The sequence below is a fragment of the Eleutherodactylus coqui genome, chromosome 2 (assembly GCF_035609145.1).
Source record: "Eleutherodactylus coqui strain aEleCoq1 chromosome 2, aEleCoq1.hap1, whole genome shotgun sequence".
Classification (NCBI taxonomy): Eukaryota; Metazoa; Chordata; class Amphibia; order Anura; family Eleutherodactylidae; genus Eleutherodactylus; species Eleutherodactylus coqui.
In genome coordinates this window covers 172,974,473-172,986,835 of record NC_089838.1, presented here as the reverse complement: position 1 = coordinate 172,986,835, position 12,363 = coordinate 172,974,473, and the positions used below count along the sequence as shown (strand labels likewise).

At 40.2% G+C, this 12,363-nt stretch overlaps 2 protein-coding genes across 3 annotated transcripts in view; one reads left to right on the top strand and one right to left on the bottom strand.

Moving 5' to 3' along the window:
- Nucleotides 1-12,363, bottom strand: part of COG5 (component of oligomeric golgi complex 5) — a 299,093-nt gene that overhangs the window by 245,691 nt on the left and 41,039 nt on the right. The gene's annotated exons all lie outside the window — the stretch shown is intronic.
- On the top strand, nt 6,501-11,730 carry GPR22 (G protein-coupled receptor 22). 2 transcript variants are annotated; one of them, XM_066589903.1, is made up of 2 exons: nt 6,501-6,598; nt 10,245-11,730. In XM_066589903.1, the coding sequence occupies exon 2, from the start codon at nt 10,270-10,272 to the stop codon at nt 11,569-11,571; it is 1,302 nt and encodes a 433-aa protein (XP_066446000.1). In that variant the 5' UTR covers nt 6,501-6,598; nt 10,245-10,269; the 3' UTR covers nt 11,572-11,730. The 2 variants fall into 2 exon arrangements, with proteins under 2 accessions (XP_066446000.1, XP_066445999.1); XM_066589902.1 differs by lacking the exon at nt 6,501-6,598 and adding an exon at nt 7,519-7,632.

The window sequence follows — 12,363 nt, the reverse complement described above, 5'->3', positions numbered from 1 at the left end:
CTTTCACCATTCTGTGGTCACACAGAGCTGTTATATCCAGGGCAATGACAACAACCGCGCATGATGCGGGGTGGGCTCTTTGTGCCACCATGGACTGCGTTACCGACCGAATGGTTAAGCAACAGAGATAGTTCAATGTGGGCTAGGAGACCCTTGTTTGAGAGCTGCTGGCCTGGCCAGTAAGCAGGAAGGCCAATGAACCTCTGATGCATACTGTCTCCAACCCTTCCATGTAGTCCTTTGTGCTAGAGACAGTTTCTCTGCACCCTTGCCTGTGAAGGGACAGAAAAACACTGGAAGGTGGGTGTGAGAGGGGCCTTTTAATCCCTCTGCATTTTCTGTCCTTTCAGAGGTCCTGAAGACAACCTCCTGTGTGCTGTAATGAGGAACAACCCAGAAAATATGGATTTCTACTTTTTTGAGAAATGGACATGTCAAAGTTTATCTTTTGAATAACTACTTTGAGAAGTCTATGGGATATGTAATGGGATGTGCTCTTGGAGTAAATATTGAATGGGGTGAAATGAAGTACCAGTTTCAGCCACACACATGGACAAGTCTCCACCAAACAGAGCAACTATGACACTCGTAGAGGCAATGCAGCTCATTCATTCTGATGAGTAGCAGTGCTCCAAGGGTTCATGTACCCACTGATCAAAAACTCATGGCCTACACACCCAGAAAACCTTTTGGAAACACTTCCATGTTTTTCTTTCAGAAAAAAAATTCCCTACTTGGCAACGAGCACATGATCTTCACAGGGACCATTCACATAGAATGAATACAGGCAGACTAACTCCAAATTTGAAAAACATTTTGTTTTTAGGTTCAAAAATACAGCTAGGTTCAGAAGTATTTGAAAAGTGACACAATTTTCATAATTTATTCTTCATATACCAACACAGTGGAATTCAAACAAAAAACTTAACATGTGATTAAAGTGTAGACTCATTAACACCTTCAAGAGTAGAGTTTTAGTTTTTTTATACGTTTTTTCCGTCCCTACGTTCAAAAAGCCATAGATTTTTTTTTTATACAAACCTCCCTGCGCGCTTGTTTTTTGAGAGCCAAGTTCAATTTTTAATGGTACTATTTAATATACCATCTAATGTTGCTGAATTCGAACCGCTCATGTTTGCCTCCAGAACCTCTCAAGAGCAGCACCGGTCCTTTGGAAAGCACTACCCCAAAATATCCAGACAACCTCCGGTGCACCTAACTTCAGACCGCCCTTAAAATGCATACCAAATCTCCCCCTCCCAACCCCAACGTGCCCCATTATCCCTCCCTACGGCTCCCCACACTTTCCAATTTTGCCTATCGTGTACATCTCTGGCCCCTGTATCTCCTTATCACCCCCCTCCCCGTTTGTTTCCTAATAACTGAATACTACATGTAATTGTCGTACCGTTTGTGTTCCCGTGCTTCATCTCCTCCCCCTGCACCTACTATATCACCCCAACCCCGCTTGTTTCAGTATAATTGAATACCACATGCAATTGTCGCTTTGTCTGTGTTCCCCTATGCTTTGAAAGCGCTGCAAAATAAAGTTGGCGCTATACAAATAAAGATTATACGAAAAAAAAAATTGTGCCATTTTTGAGGGAGTTTAGTTTTTAGGACATTCATGGTGCAATAAAAATTATGAACTCTGTTCTGCGAGACAGTACAATTTTGGTAATACCCAATTTCTAAAGTGTTTTTATGCCTTACTACTTGTTTAAAAATATTAAAATAAAATTGCTTTTCCTTTGCCACATTTTGGAACACAACTTTAATTTTCTTGTCCACTGGGCTGTGTGAAAGCTGTAGTTTTTACTAGTATAATTTTGGGGTGCATAAATCTTTTGAATCACATTTTATTTGATTTTGTGCAAAAGCCGAGGTAACAAAATAATCTGCAATTCTGGCATTCTGAGTTTTTTTTCTTTTTTTACAGTATTCGCAACGTGGGATAAATATTGTGATATTTTAATAGATTGGACTTTTTTTTAATGGGGAAATTGATTTTTTTTTTTTACTTTAAACTTTTTAAACATTAAAAATTTTTTAAAAGTATTAATTCAAAGCTTTTCTTAATTTTTATTTACACTCCATGGGAGGCTTAAATTTGCGATCAATTGATTGCATGTCATATATTCTGCAATAGTTCAGTATTGCAGTATACAGTGATTTAATGTTGCCTATTAAGCTCTTTAGGTCTGTAAAACGGTCACCAGATTCTCAGACTACCCTGTGCCCAGTGTGCTCCAATAGTCTGAGACACTCCCCCTGCTCTTGGGTAGACCAGGGCTGATTATGTCAGCACTTTATTCATTCTGTAATCTTACCTATTGACCCTTTGCCCCTATAGCAGGGGAAAGGGTCTCAGACCACTGAAATACACTGTGCATGGTTTAGTCTGAGAATCTGGTGGTCATTTTAAATACATGAAGGGACCGGGAATGGGACGAACTACAACAGAAAAATTGAAATGAAAGGCACCAGGCAAGTTAACTATACAATTTTGCATGTCTAGTGATTTTTTTCTGTGAACCAGGGGGTCCTTTAACAAAAATATTGCATGAATGGTTTAGGGATTACAGCTATTTTTACCTAGTCTGTCTGTTTTCAAAGGCTTAAAAGTAATTGGACAGACCAACATAATTAAAAATACAAAAGGATTATTTCAATACTTTATTTCAAATAATTTGCAGTCAAAGACTACTTGAAGTCTGAGACACATGGACATCTCCACATACTGTGTTTCATACCCTTGAGATGCTCTGCTGGCTTTTATTGCAACCACTTTCAGGTTCTGCTTCTTTGTGGGTCTTTCCAATTTCAGTTTTATCTTCAGTAAATGAGAAGATCAATCAGATTGAGGTCAGATGAGTAACTCGGCCATTGAATAATATTCAATTTCTTTGCCTCGTCGCGTACCTAACTTGTCAGAATATGCTGCCATGTGTACAAGAGAAATAACACTATTTGCGGCCATTGTGACTTGTATCCTGCATTTTCCCCATTTCCCCCTCTGTAGGCTGGTTCTGTGTCTCTCCATTCTCTACGAACTGGTGAGAGGAACTTATTGTTATATTGTGTTCTATAAACTATGCAAAGAGAATTACCGGTTCTGCTGTAACACACACACACACACACACACACACACACACACACCTCATCATCATTTAGTAGAGTGTACAGCACTACTGAGCAGTGGAGATTTGAATAAACAGTAGCAAATAACTCACTCAGCAGCACATTTGTGTGTGAGACTCTCACCCTCTTCTTTCCCCTCTCCCTGCTCTCATAGACTTGGGTGGGATGACTCATCCCCCACCCGCACTTCCTGTTGTGCCATCTCCAGTAACAGAGATGATAGCAAGCAGTGGACAGCAAGTTAGAAGAAAGGAAGAACCGTAATGGTCACTATTAGAGATGAGCGAGCGTACTCGGAAAAGCACTACTCGATCGAGTAATTTGCTTTATCCGAGTATCGCTGTGCTCGTCCCTGAAGATTCGGGTGCCGGCACGGAGCGGGGAGCTGCAGGGGAGAGCGGGGAGGAACGGAGGGGAGATCTTTCTCTCCCTCTCTCCCGCCCGCTCTCCCCTGCAGCTCCCCACTGCGACTCACCTGTCAGCCGCAGCGGCACCCGAATCTTCAGGGACGAGCACAGCGATACTCGGATAAAGCAAATTACTCGAGCGAGTAGTGCTTTTCCGAGTACGCTCGCTCATCTCTAGTCACTATGCTAGAAAGATTTTTTTTAACCACAAAAATGTCATTTTAGGTAACAGAAGAAAATTGAACTTTTGCTGTCACACTATCATATAAGCATGAGTTGTTTGCATAGTTCGTGACCTTTTAAGAAGCTCTGGAGTTGCTTTTTTGGTATGTTTTGGGTCATTATCCACCCATACTGTGAATTATCATCCTATCATTTCTGTATCATCTGATTGAATCGGAGCCAAAAATGTAACTCTATACATTTCAAAATAAATCTTTAGATCTGCTACATCTGTAAGAACTGCAAGTTAGGCCGCCTGCAGACGGACGGGTCGGATCCGGCGGCGAGAATTCTTGCCGCGGGACCCGACTCCAGCGCCTGCAGGGAGCAGCGCGTACTCATCCGCACCCGGCGGCCTCGGCTCTTTCATGTGCAGGCTGCCGGGCAGCCGGCGCATGCGCAGACCGGAGCCGTGGGCCGGGTGAGTGACGTTTTTGTGCGGGGCTCGCGGAGCCCCGCACAGAAATAGGACATGCTGCGGTTTGTTTGCCGCGCGACATTTCGCGCGGCTAAACCGCGGCCGTCTGCATAGGAGTGCGTATTGTAATGCCCATCTGCAGGCGGCCTTAAGGTGCATTTACACTGCAAAGATCAAACAAAAGAGGGCTTTTGAGCAATCATTTTGCAAAAACTACTACTTGGTACTAATGCCTATTAATACCAAGTAGTAGCGTGAGCCGCCTGGAGCTGTAGTCAGGGAACACACCACCCGCTGTTCCTTGATTACATTCCTTTGGATCTGCCCACGGGGCTGACAGCTGAAAACAGCTGAAAGAATGTTATCAGCTGTTCTCAGCTCTTTCTGGGCAGAGCACAGCATGCAGTCCTGCTCATCAGCTGCTCTGCTGAACGATGGTTTTCAAGCAGAACTGAAAACGGTCGTTCGGCAGAAAACTGAAAGATGGGCACATTAAGACAACGATTATTGCTCAAAGGATGGCTTTTGAGCAAATTTTGAGCAATAATCTTTGTGTGTAAATGGGTCTTTAGTTTTCCCATCAAAAACATCTTATGCCCCATCTACAGGTTAGGTGATACGCGTCTTGTGGAAGTCTGACCCCCATAGATTAGAAGAATGAGGGTCCTGAGTCTCCTCATATAAATGGAGCAGCGCTCACATATGCACTCTGCTGCTACGTTCATTCCTTGGAACAGAATATGAATGAAATAGTACTGAATACACTTAACCCAAGTGTTCTGGTATGAATGGAGTGGTGGTTATGTGTTCTTGTGACTGCTGGAGTCTGAACCTCACCAATTACACTAATATATATATTATATATATATATATATATTATATATATATATATATATAAAAATAATCCTATCCACAGGATTGGTGGCATACTAGAAGTCCTTCAAGTCCTAGTATTTAGTGGACAGATCATGCAGTTTGTAAGAAGATCGATATTCCAATTTTACGTGAAAAAAACTGTTGCACTAGACTACACCTTTAGGTCTTTTTCACATGGGCAACAGCGATATCGCTGCTATGTACACACAATCTTGAAGTGTCAGTGATGCTTTTTTGTTGGGAAAAATGTAGCATTGCGTCGTTGCTACCTGTGATTTTCTCATGTGATAAAATGACGTGATTTTGTCAGTTGTTTCTATTAAAATCGCATCGCAGGAAAATCACAAGTTCTTGCTATACGATGCAACAAACAAAGAGGCTCCATAGGGAAACATGGGCTACAAAAAAACGCAAATCGTATAGAGAATGCCACAATTTTGTATTCTCGCAATATAGCAGCCTACAAAACTTCGTTAATGTGAAGGAACTCATTGGAAACCATGGGCTTCACATACATGCCTTTTGTAGTGCTGTCGTATCGCTACAAGATGGTAAGATTTTGTACCTCGTGTGAAAGCAGCTTAACTGCAACCTGGGGTCCATGCATCAATCCCTTCAGAACTTTAAGAACATTTCTGAGAATAATAATAATCTATATAGATGGCAATTGCACAGTTTCAAACAAAAATGCTAATAAAATTTACACAAACATATATAATAATCTTTATTTATATGGCGCCAACATATAATGCAGAGACATATTTTCTCATCACTTGAGCTATCACTCCTACAGACACAATCAGATACTAGTCTATGACTAGGGTTCCATTTACCTGAAATGCTTATGCCACCCACCAACTACTGAAATCTTCATGTATAAAGAAATGTCTTCAAGGTAAATTGGGATGCTAGATTCACCTACACTGTAGCAGATCAAAAATGTAAAGCTAACAAAAAACACAATAATGATAAAAAATGAAGTCTACATTAATGCAAAAAAATTACAAATAAAGGCCACAGACTAGAGGCTAAGGAACAGATTCTTAAGGAGAATTTTTTTAAATGCAGTGTTGTCCCAAAGCTTAGCAAATCTGGCCAATGAAAATTAGTGAATCCACTGCATCTCTCTGCAGTGAAGGGAAGCACAGAAGCAAGCTGTCATTCTGCAAAAGCAGTCCCTAACAAGCAACACTGCTGCTCCTCTCCAAAAGACAGGAACTCACGGACATCTCCCGAGAGCCGCAGCCTTCAGTATGTTAAATGACTTTCATCATGTATTTTCAGCTGCTTATTGATTTCACAGTGGGAAGACTGAGCCAGCGACTGACCGCAGCAGCCTGGGAGCAGCAGTATATGCTCTGCACGTTAGCACTATGCTGAAACAATGGCACAGCACAAGAACATCTTCTCATTAAGGTCGTTTTCTGGAGAGATATGTAGCACCTGGCTCCCTGTATACTATGCCTACAAGTGAACATCATGAGGACATTTCAACTGAAGAGGGCTCACAAAGGATCTGAAGCCTTTGGCACAGGTAAGAGCTGGCTACCCACTTTTGACATGGCACAGAGTTTGGCAGTAGCTCTATGCAGCATAAACCCTCATTTCCAATTGATTTGGGGGTCGAGATCCCTAGACTTTATATTAGTGAGGGTATGTATACTCCTATGCAGAGATTTGGGTTCTGCACTTCCATTCTAGCTGAAAGTCGCTGCCCAGACATCATATAACAGACACAAAGCTGTGCTACTTGCATCCCACACTTGTCTGTATGAGGTGGCTTTGTTTTTGCCGCTAGTATCATTTGCATTATCCTGCAATTATTCTATGTATTTACATAGCCATGACATGGGTAGAACAGACATGAAAGAACTTATTTGCATTGCACCCAAGGTGATATCCAAAGTGAAAAAAGCAAATTCATACACAAATGTGTCATTCAAAGGACTACATTCAAGCTGAATTAATTTCAGACAGGATCATGACATTATTACAGGGGGTATACACTTCTCTAGGTCTGCTGTAAAACTACTTGTTAGAAAGCTGTGAACATGCAGTCTCAGATGATCACCGGTTTATAGAGGAGACATGAACAAACAGGTAATGGACAGCATGCAATGGGTAGATCACACGGGATCACTGCATCAAATCTGCTATGCTATGCCTATATATATATTCTTTTGCCTATGGATATACATACACATTCCATAACATTACAATCAGATGTAGAAAGGGCTCACAGAAAAAATATCTATTAGTTTCACTCCACAGACATAATTGAGGGTTAGCAATATATAACCATGTTTTTTTCTTTTCTTTTGAAGGCCATATAAATACTACACCAACCCTACAACTCAAACAATGAGGAGTGAAAGGAGTTGTATTTCAGCTCCGCAAGTGCAGTATGGACTTGACTTATAATGTCTGCTTCTAGAAGACCCAAAGGGATTAGCAAACGCCATGGAGGGAAGTGGCATGCACTCAATACATCAAGGAGAGTAGACCTCTGAGAAGATTGCCACCATCCAGACTCACTGTTTGCAGGTGTGTCTGCATGAGAGCAAAATGGTGAGCAGCTCACATACTGTAATATAATCATGACTGGTTGGTAGAGAATAGAACCGGGAAAGTGTTAAACCACGGCAAAACATGAATCTATTTTAAAAAAGGATGTTCGTGGCTTTACATTGTACTCATCAATTATTCAGCAGCATACCTAGGCCCCATGTTACATGACTTACAAGTTAGATTATTTTAGGCTTTTTTTCCATCAGAGATGAATTTGCGACTGCGTTATCTGTAGTTGAAATCTCAGCTTTAAGGATAGTGCCATTTTTGGAATATACTGAATGAAACCCATTTTGAAAAAAAACAAACAAAAAAACAAAACAGGATAGTGCCATACATTTAGAATGAATTAAACAAAATTTGACTAAGGCGCAGCCGAGGTGCAAATCCACGCAGTTATCGCATTATTAATGACCATATCGTTTGTGGACAGGACTGTTTTGCGGTACAACTGCACATTGGTGGAGTTTTACCGCACTGTGTGAAATCAGCCTTACACCTGCAGTCCACAATGGAGTTGCGGTACCTTATATACTCATTTATTTTTAATGAGCAAGGATAACTTTTGCATTCGCTAAAACATTTGATTTCCCCTCATGTTCAAATTACACCCCCCCCCCCCCTAAAAAAATAAATCAGTCGCTTATTAGTGTGTAAGGAAAGTTTCCGAACTGCTTCCATGATCATAGGGTGAAAAATGCGAGCAGCAGCCTGGATAACTAAACATCAGTCAGTTGATATCCATTTGGCGAGCTCCAGTACATCTCTAAATAGATTCCACCCCTGCTGAAAAACAGAGCTGCTCAACATCTCTCCAGCCAACGGAGAGTATGACAATGACATCATGTTTCAATCTCTAAAAAGATGCTTCAGTGAACTAAAGGTCCCTTATGGCAGAAGGAAGCAGGTAGGTGTTTAACAGCATGAAGCCAAGCTCTGCCACAGTTGTCTGGTGGATGCTGCCCACCTCACAACTCCAATTTAGATTCACAGATACAAAAGACGAATTTAGTTCATTAACTCTCTGGAATCGCAGGAAATGTAATGCCTGTGACACAGGACCAATGCTTTATTCTGGCCAGCATGAGATCTGGCAGCATTCACATTTTCCATCTTCTGCAGACTCTTGTTTAGCGACATATATATAAAAAAGACAAGTAAAAAATGGTTTTGTTTTTTTTTTCTTGACTTAACATGACCCACTAACTTTTTTTCCCCAAACATTATATATACTGATGTTTATTTCTGATATGTAAATGGTTAGTATGCATCACATTTACTTCATTTTATAGGAAATGTCAAGCTAAATAGAAAAGGTGAAAAATATATTTGTTCCCTAGACATCATCCTAGAGCAAAAGCTGCTTACATCCCGCAGTGTTACTCTAGATACATCTGTTCTGTTCCCCAGGTTCTGCAGAATTTCACTTGCAAGCTGTAGTTGGAACAGACATGACATTACAGGAGCACAAAAGCAGAACACTAAACTGTAACCACACCAGCTCCATTTACACCTCCTTGTATCGCAGAGAAGACGTAAAACAATATGTACTTCTAGATTCTACCGCGCCGATGTTAGAGTCAACACAAATAAAACCTGTAAAGATATATAGCCCTACCACACCGGTGCTGCACTTGTATATCCAAGAAGCATGCAATGAAACAAAATGTCAGAACTACTTGTCCTCTGCTTTGTAGAGAATAAAAGTGGAAGTAAGGTGAACTGCCTGCAAGTATTAGAAATGTAAAATGGTAGAAAGCCTTTGCTTGAAAGCGACTACACCAGTAAGAAAAATGGGACAATATTGCAGAAAATAATATTTAGCAACATTAAACTTAGGAGAACTTTCAGCTGGTTGCTATAGCAACTACAGCGCAGACTAAAGCATATTTGCATAAATTAAAGGAGTTGCAAAGACTGCAAATCAGTGGGAGCTAAATAAAGAGCACACATTTTAATATATGTACACACGTATACACAACGAGATATTGTTTGTTGGCTGGTATACGATATTTTGGAAGACTACTTTCTGAGCGGAAATACGAAATGTAACTACATGCTATCACATTTCGTCTTTTTTTTAGTGCAATTTTTGGTCCTTTGGATTCTGGACTCTTTGGTGATTGAGCATTAATGACCCTGATCTGGTTATTTAATGGTGCTGTCAATAGTGGCTTTTGTTTTTCATTTTGTGACTACTTATTGAGAGGGACAATTTCCAGATTTCAATAGTCAACTTGGGTTAAGTTGGAGAAAAGATTGACTTTGTGTAAACTATGACAAACTCAAGATACAAGACTTTTTCTACAATGCTGTTGGCAAAGCTTAATCAATTAGCTGTGACAACAATGAAACCTAATGACAGATTTGAACCCTATCACTATGAAATTCTAATATTAATCCAATAAAACTTAAATCTGCTTACTGTGCAAATCGTGATCTTGAAAAAAAAGATGTATAACAAAAAACACAAGTCACACACTTTTCTCAGCTCAAATCCAATCCTTTGTTAAGTCTTCGTATTTCCTTGGGATTAAGGGTTCAACATAGCCGAGCAGCAATTAAAGAAAAAAAACAAAAAAACTAAATGTGATCTTTTTGCTTTTTCACAGGACTCATGCCACCCAATTCAAAAGGATGCTTTTCCCCTTCATGCTGGAAACCAACATGCAGTCTGACGCCAATATAACAGTCCGCGATGAGATTAATGACGTCAGCAGCAACATGTACAGACCGCTGTCATATCCGCTTAGCTTCCAAGTCTCCCTCACTTGTTTCCTCATGCTGGAAATTGTCCTGGGCCTTGGAAGTAACCTAACCGTACTGGTTCTTTACTGTATGAAGTCCAACCTTATCAACTCTGTCAGCAACATTATTACTATGAACCTCCATGTTCTTGATGTGATAATATGTGTAGGATGTATCCCTCTAACTATTGTAATCCTACTCCTGCCGCTGGAGAGCAATGGCGCTCTGATTTGCTGCTTCCATGAAGCATGCGTCTCATTTGCCAGTGTTTCCACTGCTGTCAATGTCTTTGCTATTACTTTGGACCGTTACGACATTTCCGTCAAACCAGCCAACCGCATCTTGACCATGGGCCGTGCAGTTATATTGATGACATCAACATGGATAGTATCCTTCTTTTCTTTCCTGATTCCTTTCATTGAAGTCAGCTTTTTCAGCTTCCAAAGTGAAAACCAGTGGGAGAACAAAACACTGTTGTGTGTTAGTACAAACGAATATCATACTGAACTTGGGATGTACTATCACCTTCTGGTTCAAATTCCCATTTTCTTTTTCACGATAGTTGTGATGTTAATCACATACAGCAAAATTCTTCAAGCCCTCAACATTCGTATAGGCACAAGGTTTTCAACGGGGCAAAAGAAGAAAATACGAAAGAAAAAAACTATTTCCATGGCTACGCAACACGAGACAACGGATATATCGCAAAGCAGTGGAGGTAGAAACGTGGTGCTTGGCGTGAGGACTTCCGTATCTGTTATAATTGCCCTACGCCGAGCCGTGAAGAGGCACAGGGAAAGAAGGGAAAGGCAAAAAAGGGTCTTCAAGATGTCACTGCTAATCATTTCAACCTTTTTGTTTTGTTGGACGCCCATTTCCTTATTGAATACAACTATTTTATGTCTTGGCCCAAGTGACCTTTTGGTTAAGCTCAGATTGTGCTTTTTAGTCATGGCTTATGGAACCACCATCTTCCACCCTCTGTTGTACGCATTCACAAGACAAAAATTCCAAAAAGTTTTAAAGAGCAAAATGAAAAAAAGAGTGGTTTCAATTGTGGAAGCTGACCCCATGCCTAACAATGCAGTGATCCATAACTCATGGATAGAACCCAAGAGGAGCAAACAGTTAACAACTGATGACAATGAAGCTAGACAGAAATGTTTAGCACCTCAGGTGGTCACTGACTAGGTTAAGGTTTCTGTTTTTCTATTCAAAAACAGGTAGGAATATGAAAATAAATCATACGGCCTACATTTTTTTAAATTTATTTTTACATGGATAATTACACTGTATATTTTAAATACACTGGACTCGCGGTTCAGTTTCCTCACTATCTATAGTTCATTGGGCATGGCAGTCTGTTCAAGTATTGTGTATACTTTGTCACTATTTGGTTCACAGAAAAGCATTTATGTGTATCAGATTTTTTTAAGAAAAGAGAAAAATCATACAATAAATATATATCTTTTAAACAGTAAGGAGTTTGGACAAATAAAAAATCATTTTGGATTAGTTACAAAACGGCTTCCTAAAAGAAAATGCAATTTGACTGCTGGAATTCGCCCAACTGTGTTTCTAGCATTTCCAAAAATGCTAAATTATTTATTAAAACTACATAAATGTATAACTAAGGTACAAGGTTGACTGTAATTCCAACAAATTACCAAGCAGCTGTGAGCAACCTTTCACTAATAATCTAGAACTTTCCATTTTCAAAGCAATTTACCAAACAAGGAACATTAGGAATGTTGGATTTGAGAATTTAGCCTTCCAAACAGATAGAGAGCCCGACTATACCAAAATTACTAATAACACACACCAGGGGATGTGAGGACAGAGGACATTAAACACATGTCCCTCATCACTGTAATATTCTACATTTTGACAAGTAACAGGTTTCTTATGGAAACTCTAAAACCTGTCCAGGTTTGACTACAAGAAGGACAAGCACTCTGCTGACATATTCCTGATTACATGACA